This window comes from Parus major, chromosome 4, assembly GCF_001522545.3.
Source record: "Parus major isolate Abel chromosome 4, Parus_major1.1, whole genome shotgun sequence".
Lineage (NCBI taxonomy): Eukaryota > Metazoa > Chordata > Aves > Passeriformes > Paridae > Parus > Parus major.
Genome location: NC_031771.1, coordinates 28,843,207 through 28,860,446, shown reverse-complemented (window position 1 = coordinate 28,860,446; position 17,240 = coordinate 28,843,207). Strand labels below are relative to the sequence as shown.

The 17,240-nt window shown below is 37.4% G+C and overlaps 1 protein-coding gene across 9 annotated transcripts in view; it reads right to left on the bottom strand.

Annotated features, from left to right (window-relative positions):
* RAPGEF2 (Rap guanine nucleotide exchange factor 2) overlaps positions 1-17,240 on the bottom strand; it is a 182,912-nt gene that overhangs the window by 95,507 nt on the left and 70,165 nt on the right. For all 9 annotated transcript variants that reach the window (XM_015624561.2, XM_015624568.2, XM_015624558.2 and 6 more), the window contains exon 4: positions 12,697-12,780. In XM_015624561.2, the coding sequence (XP_015480047.1) occupies positions 12,697-12,780 (84 nt within the window). The remainder of the gene's footprint in view (positions 1-12,696; positions 12,781-17,240) is intronic.

The window sequence follows — 17,240 nt, the reverse complement described above, 5'->3', positions numbered from 1 at the left end:
TTCAAAGCACTTTTTGTGAAAATTACATTGCTTCAATTGACACCTACATTTAGGAGAATCAGAGAAAACTATCAAAATGAAATACAAAGGTATTGCATGAAGCATATTTAGAATTTGAAGTTACGTAAAGTGTCTTCATTTGCTCTTAGGTAGCCCTCACCCTGAAAATGCTATTATTACCATCACCATTTAGATTCAAGTGCTATCCACTGCATTTCCAATCTTCCCTCTATCCTCCAGTTCTCAACATGAGAGCAGAGAAGAGTCCCCATCCCACTGGATGGATCATGTGCTGCATGTCCCACCTGCACACGCCACTTCCTCACGGCAGTGCCACGACTGAGGTGGTCATGGCAGGCACCTGCTTTCAAATACTGCATCAATTATTATCTGATGACACAGAAACATACATGAGCAGAATGCCTGGTCTCCAAAAAACCCCAAATTCAAATCTTGATGTAATAATCAACATTCAGCTAGCAACAACATCAGAATGTCAGTTAGTTAGATTTAGTTGTAAAGCAGTCACACTGAATTCCTTGATGAAATACAGAGAAGGAGGAAGTAGATGTCTAGATGGGAAACAAAATGGGGACTATTTTCTATCTGCCATTTAGAGAGATAATAAGGGATTCAGTCAAATTTCTCCTCATGCATCTTTTCCATTAAGAACCACCATATTTCATTTTGGTATGTCCAGATCAGAATGAAAAGCATCAGCTCCTCTACATGGTTTATTCTAGCCAAGCTAGGTTTAGCAGGGTTTCACATCAGTGTGCTCCGAAACCCAGACCTCCACCCAACCCATCCTTGCCAAGGAAAATAAGAAAGTTACAATTAAGAAGCTCGTATACATGCACAAACCATTCCCAGGGGAACGCTTAAGTGCTCTGATGAAAACTAAATTTGGCGTGGCCATTTTCTGACCCCTCAGAAAAAAAGACAGAGCCCGTCATGCATGCAGAGCCACTCCAACGTGAGCAGCGCTCCACTGGGGATGGGGCAAGCTGGGAAGGCAGCAGTGGATTTCCCCACGCTTAGAGCTGCACACTGGAAACTATAAAAGCAAGAGTTTGTCTACTAAAACACAATGCATCATTATACAGAACATCAAATTATCTGATAATATAGGCCAACTTCTTTGATTCTCATTTGAATCAGTGCCTGTCTTTTAGGAAAAGTAAAGATGCAAGGGAAGCCCAAGCTGCTTTTGACTTGTAATAATTATTCTTTTTAATTAAATGTAGTGGTTACCTGCACATCAAAATAATAACTAGATTAGCTTTTTTTTTTTTCTTTTAACACATTTAATTTTTACAATGTAACTCTATTTATAGTTTTTTTGTGGGGTTTTTTCAGCAAGAGGAAGCAGCTGCTTTACAGAAATGCTTTTCAGTTGAAAGGAAAATTGAGATTCTGGCAAGTTGAAGAGGCATTTGCAGAGCTGTCACTACTTGCAAATCCTGGAGACATGAGCTCACTGCATACCACGGATAAGGATGATTAGGCTTATCCAATGTCATATGATAGCTTAGATGTTTACAGTCTCAGATACAACAGCTCATGTGTCAGGGAAGGGACTCACTTGCGATATCACAGCTAAGTACACGCCACTCAATAATACCTGGGAGGAGTGTTTCAGAAGAGAAAAAAAAAAGCCTCAGACATCACTGCAGCTCCTTGCTTGACTTGGGACCCAAACCACCCGCTGCCTGTGTGGGAAGAGGAATCATGGTGCCAAGGATAATAACCCTGCTGCTGCAGCAGGAGGGTGCAAAGAACCCAGCAAGCCAGACAGGGAGAATGCCTGATGACTAACCAGATCATATTAAAACTACAGAATAAGCACATTTGTAGTAAATTAATGCTTTAAATAGTTCCTGCTAAAAATGTGTAAAAGTTAAACTCCAGCTGAAAAATTTAGTGAACGTCTTCAGTATTTTGAATGATTTTTGTTAGCATCCTTACAGATGACAGATATAGTGCTTTATCTACGTAATACTCATAGGGATTTAATTCTTATGCAAATGCAACCCAGATCAGAGGTTGCATTAATCTGCTAATTTATAGCTGACTACTGAAAGCACTTCAAAAGAAGTTCCTGAAAACCCACTGTGAATAATTTGAAATTAGCTAGATTCTGGAGGTTTGCTTCCATACAAAGTCCCCTCAGTCAGCCCTGAAACATATGCTTTGTGATCTTCACAGAGTTTTTCTGTTAGAACAGACTACTCTTTTGAAAAGTGAGGTTAATTTTAAAATATTACCTGGTACAAGAGTGAATATGGTAGCAAGTTTGACTAGTTTAGATAGAAAACTTAATTGTGTAAAGTTCCACATTTGTCACTTTTCATTTCATCTTTTCATAGTGTAACATTAAAACTAAAACATTAAGATGCAAAATGGTTAAAAACACCATCTGAAAAAGCGCTTTTAAGAATAACAAACTGTTTTGCAGATTTACTGTACAAAGGGTAAATGCTCAGGGTCTTGATAGCAGCAGGTGATCCTGAATACTTTTCAGAAAACAATACCACTTATATATATACTACACAAAAGGAACATTTTGATGGCATTATTCTGTTAAATTCAAGATCTATATTTATAGACTAATTATATGATTATATAAAGAAACAAAACTGGAACCTAGTAGAGGCAACAACAAATTTAGCTTGTTGCAGCAGTTCAGCTTTGTGACATTTCTAGTACAGAAAGCTAGAAGGCAGGTACCTCATCAGAACACCTAGGAATAGATCCTTCTTTGGGAAAAATTATCCTTATTTCATCTTTAAACTAGAAGTTCCCGTATTATTTTATCTTGGAAAACATTCAAAGATTAAAGTTTTTTTTTCCTAACCTACTTTTTTTTCTTATTATTTCAAACAAATAAATAAATAAATGGTTGAATAAAGACAGCTTTGCTTACGCTTCATGATAATGATGCCTGTGTTGCCATGGAGATTACTGTGACATCACAAGATCTACATAATGGTCTCAAAGAATGAGAAGTTGTTGGAAAACATTACTTAAGAGGCAAGACCTTGTCTAAACACAGCTTGGCTTATTAAGATTCATGAAATTCATTAAAACAGAGGAGTATTTTTCCAATGTCATACAAAGACTTTAGATGCTAGTTGCTAAATGAAGACATTTTATGTTGAAAAATACATAATAAGTATTTTTAAGTCCCCCTAGAGACTTTCATAATTAAGGTATTACAAATTTCCAGGTCTTTTTTAATTATTTAAATAACTTGACATGTCATCTAGGTTTTCAGAAGTAAAACAAGACCATATATATTGACACTTTCCACACACACTCACACACCTAACTCAATACAACTAATTCATTCACATGGAGAGCTAAACACATTACCTCGAGTAATAACAAGTTTCCATAAATCTATTAGTGCACAAAGCAGATGTATTCAAGATAAATTTGTATATTTGTGAATGAATAAACAAAGTAAGTCAGTGGAATAGTACTGACATTCTGTTTTAGCTATTTATATTGTAATTTGAAATATAAATTATTCCTCACTTAAAATGTTATACCGTGTCTTATATCCAGATTTGTTTTTCAGAAACATTTGAAAATTTTAGTATCAACTGAAAGAAAACTCTCAGACATTTTAAAATCCTCTACAATATGGAGCAACACTTTGTTAAAAAGACCATTTGTGGAAGAATTACAATAGTGGAATCATTCTAAGAAACAAGACAGTAATTCTAATTCCTCTCAGTTATTCTACAGTCCTCCAAATACATAAGTAAACATCATTACTTCAGCTTATCAAGATTGTCCTTCAGCAAAATTAAGTTTATGAAAGTTTAGATCCTGAGAGGTTCACATGAGGCAAAGAAGAGGCAGTGTCCTCTGTCCCCTCTCTCCACATGGGTATAACTTCTCCTTTCAGTATTCTTTGTGCTATTTTTGTTCCTTTTGTTGTTATTTTGAGGTAAGCAATGATCAGGTTACTTCAGTTTATTGTACTTATAAAACTTGCCCAGAGATTCTGAGAGCACATAAAACAAACACGGTCCTCCTTTTGACCTCAGCAAGAATCCTATAATGCAGTTTTTTCCCATGTAACTGAAGGGGACTTTGATGTTTTGCAGGTTTATACTAAAACTCAAAACTTTAAGTACTATTAATTTGAATCAGAGGAAATCTTAAATCAGAAAGAAGAGATTACATAATAGGACACCTCACCAGCTGCAATATCAACTGTGGAAAAGAAACAACTTTCTTCAGACAGATAGCTATAATTAACACTGTAAGCATTAGTGGATACTCCAGTGTAACAGGTCTCACATTTAACTTTTAAATAACCATTTATTTTATTATACAGATAATTTTCTCCTCAGTTTCTCAGAAGGAGTTCTCAATTTTTTTCCACATCTCCATTTGTATGCAAGCAATTTATTATGATTTCAGAAAACAGCTTTTTAATATTAAAATCAAAATACAAATTTTAGAAAGAAAATACAAGTGTGAGTACCATTGAAATAAAATGTATCACATAATTATAATGGACAGAAGAGCAGTAAAAGCAAAAGCAAAGATGAACAATGTTTCCAAGATTGCTTAGATATTGTTCTCAATGACTTTAAATTTTGACATGCTCCATTAGAGACCCTAATGCTGGGATTAGAAAGGTGCCTCTAGCCAATGAGACACAAAATAAGCTAAAAAGAAGGGTCAGTAATGAAAGCATACTGTTTCAAGGCCAGCTTTCACTGAGCATATTTTAGAAACCAGGCAATCAACTAACCTGCACCAAAATTTTTCAGCAATGAGAATACAATGTCCTCAGGAAAAGAGTGTTTTCAGTGGAATCAATCTTTTTCACACCCAGACAGGGGGTGGGGCAGAGGAGAAGCATGGGGGAAGATAATAACAAGAAAAGCCCAAAAAAACACCACCATCATCCCAGCATGTTTCCCCCAAAAATTAGTCAAAATTTTAATCCAAACTTCATAAGATTTATAGAAATGGGATCTGAGAGGTGGTATCAGTCAGAGTCATCAAAAATTACATCTCCTTTATCAGCTACCTTAAAGCATTCTTCTCTCTTTTCCTCTCCGGTCCTACTCAAAAATTATGCCCCATGAATCTAGTTTGTTAAACTCTTCTGCATAATTTTATTTTCTCCTATGGTCTGTTTCAGTTACTCTGAGCTATTAAGATACAGTCATGCTTACACAGAAAATCTACTGCTCGTGTTACCTCAGATTTTGTTTTGCATTGGCATTGGCAATATCCCACTGAAAAAAAGTCATTATATTTAATCTGTATAATAAATGAAAAAAAAACTTTAATTGGTTTACAGCAAAAATCTCCATAAAAGCACTGGTCTGGATTTGGAATGTTACATACTTTGTTCCTATGCTCTAAATCACAAGTGACATTTTTTCATTACAGCAGATACCGTTAACTTTTAAGTATTTTCACAAAGCCACAAAAGTTTCAGTGGGGAAGATAACCACCACTGAAATGAATAAAGCACAATGTAAGAAAAGCCTAACTTCTTTACTTATTTTAAATGTACCAACAGTGTCAAGAAGTTTCATCTTGACCCAGCTTACAGTTACCATGCATGAAACAATGAAAAACCAAACCCAAGGATCTGATGAATCTGAAAGCTCTGCACCACCAATTAACGGTGTCTCCCCTACAGAAAGCATATGAAATTGTTTTGAACATTCCACAAATGCCCCTGAGCACCACCAGGTGACCCAGACCTTCTCAAACCCATCATCAGGTCTTTTGCATTCAAAGAGACAGAAGTCTGTAGCTCAAAGTATATACATCTAGAAACTGGTGTAAGGTTTGCATTTGTGAGAGCTCCTGAAGTTTGCTTTTCTCCTACCATGAGCATTTCCACCCCTGAAAGCTTCTGTCTCCTTAAGAGGGAACAAAACAACTCGGGCTCACTGAAAAGACGTTCAGGTCGTTTGACACTTTCAGCTTCATTGTTATCTTGTCATTACAAACTTGGAAGAAAGCCTGGTAGCACCAGACACACAACACTGAATTTCTATTTTTGTTTTCAAAAGATGCCAGTGTAATAGATTAAGTCCCCTAACATTTCATCAGCTCCACAAAAACAAAATTCCAGTAGCACTGAAATATGACAGGAACAACAGCAGACACCAGCCAATCTCATCATTTAGGAACTGTCTCCTCTTCTGTTTCCCAACACCTCAGATACTGTCATGATTGGTTTCAGACCTCAAAGAACTCTTCAATTACTCAGCAGAGCAGAAGACGGACGCGATAAAGGATAAATTAGCTGCAAAAATAATTTTAAGTATTCATATTCAAAAAAACCTGTACACCATTTTTTTCAAACTCTAAGGACACTTTTGGATGACATTGAGCCTGTGCTCCGAATCACAAATTTTGCTGAAATAGCAGGTGACATCAAAAGGCCCATCATTTTATGGCTCAGCTAATTCAGCTACAGCCAGAGCTGACTGTGTCTGAAGTGATGAAGTCAGACTCTCCTGAAACCCTCTCTGCATGCCCTGCCTGCCAGCCAGTCCTCGGGGAGCTGGGTTCAGGCACGGCCCCATGGCAGCTCCAGCTCCTCCAGCACCTCCTAAGGAAGCCTGCAATGACACACATGAGTGCTGGATTGCACCGGTACCACCGACCACGATACCAACAGCAGATTACCAAATTCAAGGTACATGGCCAGAGCAGGCACTCCCAGTAAAATGCTACCTCTTGTAAGCAAGATTTTATTTTCTCTAGGAGTCTGAGTCTCAATAAGTAATCACAGTCACACGTGCTGTGGCAAGTCTGATTTTCTGCTTGTGGGTAACAGCAAGCATCTCCATCCAAAAGGACAAATGCAGTCTTTTGGGTAAATGCAGACAGTACAAAGCAATTAGTGTTTATTTCTCAGTGTCTATTTAAAATTCATTGTGAGTAATTCATGATAGCCACACAGTCATAAATGGACTGATATCACCACTACTTCCAACTTCCTCCTTCAGCTTATGATCTCAGTCTTTCCTAGATTAAATCCTAGGATCACACTCCTTCATGCTTCAGTTTCAATTGATGGGACTGAAATGCTGAACCAAGGCATTCAAACCAGACAGAGGACAAGGCAGCAGGGGGGTCAGCCCACAACAATACCACATACTATGCCTTCCCATCAGCTCTTAGAGATACATAATCATGAGCATGGCTTCAAAACACCACCAGCTTGACACAGACCTACCAATACAACAAACAGGTCACAGGAAAATCCAGCATACCAAAGTTTGCCATTCAAGACAGAGTTCCAAGCGCAAAACTAAATCCAAAGCACACACTTCCAAGTAACTTCTTAAACAGACTTGCAACTATAACCTGAATTACTTTTCTCTATGAACATCCAGCATATGGTCTTGATGTTTCCATCACAACACCACAAATCCTTAGCCATTATCAACTCAGAAACTGGTAAAAGCTAAGTAAGCTCCACACAGCTCTTGATCAACTCCCTCTGCAGCTTGAATAACTAGCAGTTCCCAAAAGTACAACTCTGAGCCTCCCACAAGTCCATTGTTCTAAAACTCTGTTTCCTGCTCAGGGGGAAAAGAAAATTCCCTTCTAGGGGATTTTATCACGGTTTAAATATTTGTGTACACTGATCACTCTCAGTTAAAATCCAAGTTTCATTCTGTTATCTCATAGGTTTCAGCCAGCAATAGCCATTATTAATAAACACTAATTACAAATATATGAGTCATACTGCGAGAAGGATTTTATCATTGTGATTAAAGCTATCAGCATAATTTTACTGACTCAAAAGATCAATCAAAGGCAATTCTATATTCAGAATATAAACACACCATCAGTTAGATATACATAAACCCCACAAAACTGCATGATTCAGACATCACAAAAATTAGGAAGTACATTTCAGTATACACAAAGCTGTATAAATGCATGTAGATAGCCAAAGGCTCTGCTCCAGCACCGTTACACCATTCATTACCTGTCAAAATAAAAAAGTCTGCCAAAATCCCTAACAAATTTTATCCTGAAAGGTTAGTTTCATAAGTTAATGAGGATACACTTGGATGAAGACAAAACATTTCCGTATAAACTGAGTCTTGCTATTGCTTTACACACATTCAAAAGAAGTCCATAATTTATTCAAAGACTCTCCAATATGACTAGATATTCCATTCCATTTTTGAAATTGTTTTAGTATGGGAAAGACCAGAGGGCTAAACCATCAATATTTAAACATATACATCCCTTCTAAATTTGAAAATAGTGAAAAACAGATGTTCTCTCCCCTTCAAAACTTAAATCTTTTAATTAGAGGAAAAAAGCTTAAATAATTGCTCCTGTATGTAAAATCTGTGAACTTGCCAAAGGGAAAGCAGCTCTCCACCGCCACATGAGGCAGTGAGGGGAGAACTGGCTGGATGATGTAGCAGCACTGAAGGAAAAGAGGCTGCAGCAAGGAGACAGCAGATGAGCCAGCAGTGAATACCAAGTGTAAAGGCATGTTTGTGGGTGGCAAGTCGGCACAGTGGGATGCCTGAGCAGCACAGCACATACCACCCAAGCACAGCACATACCACCCAGAAAGGCTCGGAAGCATTCTAGGAGAAAAGCAGAAAACCCCAAGTACCAGAGCCAACAGGCTGAGAAAAACTGCCCAGCAATTCTGTATTTTGTTGCTGCTAAGGGACAGCTGCATCCTCTGGTCATGGAGACCAAGAGCAAGCACGAGGTGAGCTGTGGGAGATGTAGGAGACTTTTTGGTACTCCAGCTCCCATTTCAGTAATACAAAAGAACCCAGTGGAGTCTAAACTAGCAGCAAGGTTCTGGTACAAAAACCACACAGGAAGTCCTAGCAAATGCCCAAAGGTGGTGAGAGCAGGGAGCAGGCCAAGGCAAGCTAGAGGTCATTCTGAAAGACATTTGTCACACAGTTGCTGGCAGTGGCCATATGAAAACACAGGAGAGCCAGGACAGCCCTCAGGGAATTGCATTTTCTGCTCGTTAATTTTCTGGAGTTCATACATAAACCTCATTCTACCATGTGAACTGCTTCAGGGTACAGATGCTCAGGAGAAATTATGAGGGGACTGAGTGTTAATTTGTGCTAGTTTGATGGCCATGATGGGATGAAAGAATTAAGGACTGTTTAGTTTAACATAATATATGCCTGATACATTAAAGGAAGAAGTTTGTAAATATTAATAGGAAGGTTGGGGAGAAAGAGGTAGAAGGGAAGAGGGATAATCTTCCTCATATTAAACTGCCAAAATAAATTTCACCATTGTAAACCACAGAAATTAAACAGGAGAACAAGATAAAGCTTTACCTTACATCACCAAATAAATGGCAGCTTTAATTGTTCAGAGCACAATTATTTAAAACTGTGGATTGTATGTTTTCCCAAAATAATAAATTAAAGACAATATAATCTAGCCTTATCTTATGCACACTATTTGCTAGGTGAAGGCTTGGAATTTGAACAAATACAAGCTAAACTGTATTACAACAGGGAAACAATATTAAACTCATGCTATTTTCAAAAAATAACAGGCATAGTTTAGATGTTAACATATCCAAAGCTAAATACTCGATATAGGACTTCATGTATTCCATCCAATATTCCATCTTGAACAACTATTTTTTTAAATTTGGAATTAGACTTGCTCAGTAGCTAGTTACAAGTAATCTTACAAGTGATCCGGTACATTATAAAACTTTGTCAAAAATTGGCAGCCTTGACACTCATTTCCAACTATTTCAAGAAGTAGCTATTTGCCCGTATCTTATACACTAGTAAGCTGGTTAATTTTGGACTGCTGTACTATTTTTTATTTTTATGGGTTTTAGTAGCATTGCTGCTGTTACTGTTCATCTTTCTTACCTCATTGCTGCTTGCAGTAAATTGCTCTCATCCCAACTCATGGTCTCTCTCACCAGAGAGGGGAGGGGAGTGAGAGGTGTCTGGCTTGGGGAAGTCTCCCTGAGGTGGGGGACAGTAAATTAGGGTGTGCTGCTCCTAATCCTCAGCAGGGCAAAAGCAGGGGTGTGGTCATTTCTTATGCTTTTAAACAGCTTTATAGCGAGTAAAGGAGATATTTTTAAAAATATTCTTCTTCCCAACTATATTTTAACTATCTGCCAAACCGAGTGTCTCTAGTGAAACAATTTTAAATGGTATCTTAACACTAGAAATGAAAGCCATGGGCACAATGACTTGGAAGAAAGAAATACAGGAAGTTTCCCTGACATAACATATACAACAAAAGAGCATTTCCAGTGTTACTCACCAACCAGTCTGAGGATGCTACATCTAAAACGAATGCAAGCAAACCAGCTAACAGAGGACCCAAATCTAAATAATATGCTGAGCATATGCAGTCAAATTCACTAAGGTACTTGTAAGAGTCAGCTTAAGTCTAGTGGCAGCCCTCTATCCTGCTCTGTACAGACTCACATGCCAACTGCCACAAAGTTAAGAGTAAGATCAAATTCTGCACAGGACTGAGAACAAACCTGAAAGCTTGTAGGCAAGTTTGTCCACTAGGTCAAGCAAACACTTATCCAGTAATCATCTTTTGTCCACTTTTGACACTACTCTTTAGATTCTGGAATGCCACCTTATCAGCTCTTTCTGGACAGCAGCCTTCTCAGTAGGTTTCACTCCCTTTTTTCTGAGCACCGTAAAATTTTGTTTTAGCATTTCTACTAATCAGTCTCTTTTTGCCCAGTATATATATCTGAGCAGTTTGCTAGTTCTCTCCCAGCAATTCACTGGCAGCATAAGTAAAGATGAAAAACTGAATTTTATTAATTTTCTTACTAAATAAATAAATAAATCACCTCTTAGCCACCAGTATTCCAAATCAAAAATTTAACTGAGTGCTCTCTCACTTTTTTCAAGGTTCTGATTCATGGATGAGCCCAAAGCCCAAGTACAACTTAATAATTTACAAAGAAAAAATCCTGATTAACCTTGTCCTAAATTTTAATAAGGCCCTCACCTACCCTTCAATGACTACAGCTTCTAAGCACAAAGCCTCTCACTAGAATGACTCTGGTTTTACTCTCCCAAAATACTTTCTATCTTATATAATTAAAGTTTCTTAATTTTACTTATTTTAACTTATCTTTGTTAATTAACAAATTGTCTCTCTTGCATTTGTTTCCCAAGACACCAGCTTTGACATCTACTTGACTTCATCTACAACTATAAAACCTATTCTTATGCCAGCTTCCATGCTTGTACTTCACTAAGGTATCAGACATTGTCCCAGATGTCATTTTACACATTTCTGCATATGAACAGCACTTGAATGTTCTGCTTATTGTCACAGGATCTGTAATTTTCTGTTCATTCTCCCAGGAAGAGTCTCAAGCTCATTGTTTATCTTACTCAGTATCATCTCTCTTCAAGTGTCCAAGTGAGTGAGACACAAGCATTGCTGTGTTTCAGAGGAACAGAAGACTCCTGCCATGGACTATACACAACCCCCCAACATTAATGCAGATATTATATATCTTGTTTCCTGTTATCTAAAGGTAGCACTTTCTTCCAGCTTTCTTCCTGGCAATGCCTGCTCATGGACGACATATGGGACAATTTTCACTCTTCCAGAAGTAGGGGGTCCTATAATCTGTTGTTGTGCTACTTTTTCCAATAATCAGCTTTGCACCTTTAGCATAAACTATTAAATGGCACATGTAATAAACCTTTTTATCAGCAGTGCCTGACAGACACAAGATGTTTCACTGCGCCAAGAACATGCCACCATCATCAAATGGAAGTCCCGAGATTTTTGCACTGCTCTCCCTCCCACTGGAAGGCAGATTTGAAGATCTAATGTTTCATACACCACCCAACACTAGCCATGAAGTGGTTTCCCACTGTTTAAAACTGTAAAAAAACTTCCAGTGCTTTCATGATACTATGCAGAGACAGGTCATTCTTTCATTCTGCTTTTCACAAATTTTATTACATGCCATATACTTCAAAGGAGCCTTTTACAGTAGGCTGAATGAATATGCATAGAACCAGCATTTTAAAATAATTCTGCTCTGCTTCCATTAAAATTATCAAACTCAGTGACTTTAGTCTAAAATCATTGCAATGACTTGCAATTTTTTCCATAGCTCCAATTTTTTTTATTTTTTTTCTTTTTACTGGAGCAATATAAATTTTGAGTGCCTCACACTCAAACTTTTCCATGTAAGAAACCACTCTTCATTGAAAATGCATTTGCATGAAGCACAGCCTTATACAGAAGCAGCAAAACATGCAGTAATGTGATCTAAACGTATGCTAAAACATGCACCAAAGACTTGTGCACGGCAAGGAAAGACATCCACATCCAAATTCTAGTGCACCTATAATTTCAAGTTTGATTACTCACAAGAAGAGACTACTCAGTACTTCACTCCAGATTTTTAGTGGTTTTATTTTTTAAATCAACAGCATCTGCATGACACTTTGGACAGTTGTACACTGTCCACAAAGATGGACTTTCAATTCTAGCTATGGGCATGAAACACCACAGCTAGTAAAGGCAGGAGACATGTGCTTAGATTTGTTCTTCTTTGTTTCATTAAATATAAAATGCTATTTTTTAATGCTAAAAAATCTCTATATCTCACGATTTATGTTTAAAATATAGAATGCAATACATTCATAGCTGACATACCTGCTCCTTGGAAGAAACATGGATTCTTTAATGAAGACTGAACCAGACAGCAGGATATACCAACAGGTACCAATATCATCAGGGCTGGAATAATAAAAATAAAAAAAATTACACAGTTTAAAACATTTGATTTAAATTACTCACAGCAGTACCAAATCTGCACTATAAGGAACATCAAAGAGGCAAAAAATGCTCCAAACTATGCAAGGAAGATACAATTCAATTATTGAAAAAATAATTCCATGAAACTATTCTAATTTCCACCTGCAAATATATGCATTATTAGAATGCTAATTTCATTTCCTTGACTTTATTAAATGCATCTATCTATCTATCTATCCATCCACCCATTTGGTAACAGCCCAATTCAAATTAAATATAACTGTAAGTGATTAAGGGAAGCCAAGCTACAGTAAACATACTGTACTGTATTCTATCAAATGCACTGAAGAAGAATGACAGTTCTTCAGTTCTTGCTGAAGAGAGCTGTAGCATCTTTCCCTCTATAAATAAAGGCATCCTTCCTCAATACTAGACATCATCTTCTCAGCCCTTTCTTGAAGACAGAATTTTTTTTTTTGGCATCAGTATGCCTTCCTACAAGGTGAGAGACCATTGGAAGCATTTGATGTTAATGATGTTAAGATAGTAAACCTACATCAGATTTGCCAGTCATCATTATCTGCTGCTGCTAAGCACTGCCCCTTTCATGTCTCTTCCTGGCACCAAAATAAATTCCCAACAAAAGGGGCAAAAAGTTTCTTTTCCTCTCTCTTCAACCTTGGAGAAACTGGATGAGGAAGACTTTGTCATCCAGGCCCAATTTATTCTACTGTAGATTCAGCTGTTGCTCCTTGAGTAATACAAAATCCTTTTCATATGCTTAGACTCTCTTTGGATAAGTAAGTTTACAATTAACAATGTTTGGACAGGACAATAAAACAGATTAAGGTTACTAGAAATAGCTGCAGCCTCATTCCATGTTGACAGTCAGTGCTGAGAATCTCTCTACTGTACTTCAGTTTCTACCACTCCTTCTTCTTCCAGAGAATCTGACTAATTGAATTCAAGACAAATGGAGTTATGAACTGCATGAGCATTCTTATCGAAAACCACGTCCCTGGTGACACTAAGAGATGCAGATTACTTAATTAATTTGTAGCACCTTCATTTTTAAAATTATATGTCTCAAGTCTTTAGCAACAACTAGGTCTACTTCAAACAAGAACAGCCCACATCTTTTAACACCGATGACAGCATAGTATTAAAATCTAATCTTAATTCTTAGTAGGCAATGTGCATATTAGCAGTGTACTTTTCATCTGAAGAACTGCAATTTAAGAAGTACATACACAGTGGTCCTTAAAACAAGTGTGTTAGCCTAAAAGAGCTGAGAGCAAACTGTCCAATCTAAAATCATGCTCCATTTTCATTTCTCACTGTATAATATAAGCATGAGAGAAAGGACAGAAACATAGAAAATTAGCAGAGGTAACTGAGGGGACACAACCTATGGCCAAGAACTGAGGAGCTGAATAAGAAAATGGAGCTTGTATTCCTTTTCTAGCAGCCAGTGCCCTGACCAGTGAAGTGATGCACACACCTAACAAGTGATAACATCTTCAAAATCAGGATTTCAGGAATACTTCTTTATACTGATAGATCACAGAAAACAAAGCACAAAACACAGTCCTACAGCTAAAACACCATCATTTTGATTCACATAGCTGAAGCATTCTGAGCTGCCCATTCTGAAATGTGCCTCACTTGCTGGCTTTTGACATGGGCCTGTATCACCCTCAAACTTGTTGGTCTAGAAAAATCAACACTGTGCAAAAGTGCAGAGAACAAAGTTAAAGCAGATAAACTAAAGAAAACCATCACTTCCCACAAAAGTATCATTCCTAAAAACATAAACACGCACCTGAGTTAAGTTACACATCTTTAAACATTCCTTCTTTCCCCAGGAGTCCTATGCTGGGCAGGCATACAACAGCATTGCTGCTGAACTGTAGGTTTGGTAGGTTTTGGGGTTTTTTTATGTTCTTTAATAGCTATCGTTCTACATACAAATAATCTGGACTAATTACCACAGTTAAAAATTTCTGAAATAGAAATTTTCAGCAATGGACATAAACAAAATGATCTCCCAAATACCTGGGAAGTAACTGTACTAGGATGTGAATAATAATTTTTCCATGTGGATTACAGCACATTATATTATCACATAAGTTTTGTGGTCTTGGGGGTGGTATATTTTTTTTTCCCCCTTTTCCTAAAAACTGGCAGTTTGGCCAAATATTAAAGTGTAGTCTGACAGTACAGAACCTGGGGGGACAGATTTCATTATTCTAAAGCAAAAGTAATCTAGATGATCTTATCATGCTTCCAGAAAGGCATTTCCAATGGTAAAATAATTGAAGCAGAAAAAAGTTACGCTAATAGAAAGTATTTTAACTTCTGTAAATCTACTAACATGCAAGTTTTATTCTCCTCCTTGTAAGAGCTGATTACCTTTTTGAAATCCTCTCTTAAACCACCTATTTGTAAGGAGCTTCAGTTATCTTTTCTCACTGGAGATCTTTTAACTTCAAAGGGAATAGCAGCTACTCGCTTTCACAAGCACTAGTCAATACGTTCAATGTGCAAATTCTTAAGGCTACTTTAGAATCTACCTTTGAATCATTTAACAAATATCTAGAATTATTATGCATTCAGCTGCAGTGGTTTGATTCTTTTCTTATTTGATCACACACAGCATGACTTTTCACTCAGTTAATCATCCAACTCGGTTTTATCTCTGTTTTTTGCCAATTCACAGGTTTATTCTCTTTCTCTGCAAGCTGGCTCTTCAAAAGTTGTTGCTCCTTCTCACTTATCTGTCATGAACATCATACTTTATCCATCTTGTATATAAGCAAATGAAGCATCTGCTCATTTGACAGCTGAAAGAACTGATTAAAAAAAAATCAAACTTGAGGAATACCATCTAATTTGATTTGTTTTCCTTTTGATTTATGTGCACTTAATAACTGGTTTCATTTTTACAGTTATATTTGAGTAAGCTCTAAGCTATTTGCATCATGCATAGCTTCTGAACTTAACATTTCAATTATCTAAAAAAAAAAAACCAAAACTTCAATATTGCTGTGTCACAGTAGTGGAATATTACTACAGAATGCATCTGCATTCAAGGTATCTTCCCTGAATTACACTCTGTATTCTTCTAAAACTGTCAGCCAATACATCATATATATTTCCAAGACAGTCTTCAAGAGCAAAGAACACAGATAGGATATTAATTCTCTTCATTTTTACAACCAGTAGTTTTAACATAGTCTTGAGCAAGACGTCTGAAAAAATCCCACATGTACAGCAAACACATTACTTTCTCCAGAACCCACATGCCTCTCTCAGAAAAAAAAAAAAAATGCAAATGAAAGACTGATCTATTCCTTTCATATGAAAATATATTTAACTCCTTCACTTTTAACACTTGCTATACTCTCAGTTGATTAGAATAAGCCTAACAAGAACAAAGCCATTTGGCAGCCAGCTTTTGCTAGACAGTACTGTCACAAGAAACATGTGCAATTCTTTCATTTTAAGGATTCTGGACTTTCCACAGTCCTATTCAAACATCCTGTGGCTTTCAATCAAGCTTCCATGTTTTCTGTACAATGCTTGACATTTGTTCATCAACAATGCATTTGCATTCTTCAGGACTTTTGTGCCTGTAATGAAAGGCAGAAGGAACTATAGAAGAAACTGATGCTGAACTACAAAAGCACTTCTTCAGGCCACCTGAGGACTCATGCAAATACCATTTCAGCCAACAGAGAACACTCACATTCAGAAGGTTTTCTTTGCAATTGCATTTCACATTTTATTTTAAACATTAAAACTGAATTCTAGAGAATATGCCTAATTATAAAGTCTTCTTTCACTGCTAGAATAGTGCCTACCCCTGACAGCCCACAGAGGAATCTAGAAAATTTATTTGTCCTAAAGATATTTCTTCTGCCAAAGAGACATAAGCAAATTGTTCTTAAAAAGCTTTATTGTGGACAGGACACTTCCCTGACTGGGTTTTCAGGAGGGCGTTAAGTCCACATAAGCGCTTCATCAGGAATTAGCTGAAGCAGGATTGATGCTGATGACCTTTTCACAAAGGCATCCTTCAAGAGACACACGGGGTTTTTTCAGCTTAGGAAAGTTAAGGGGAAGGTTCATAGCACCTGTCAGTCAAGCTGATGTAAAAAGGAAAGACATCTGCTGAGGTAAGATCTTTCCTATTACTAGTTTAGTAAGGCTGCCACTGCTGTCCAGCATCACCACAACCACTGAAGCAGCAGCTGTCACACATGAGGAGACTGGAAGTGCAGTGAAAGCTCCACAAAGCAAAGGAGTGGTGAAAGGTCTGGAGCACAAGTCCTGCAAGGAGTGGCTGAGGGAGCTGGGGGTGTTCAGCTTGGAGAAAAGAAGGCTCAAGGGAGACCTTATCACTCTACAACTGCTTAAAGGGAGGCTGTAGCCAGATGGGG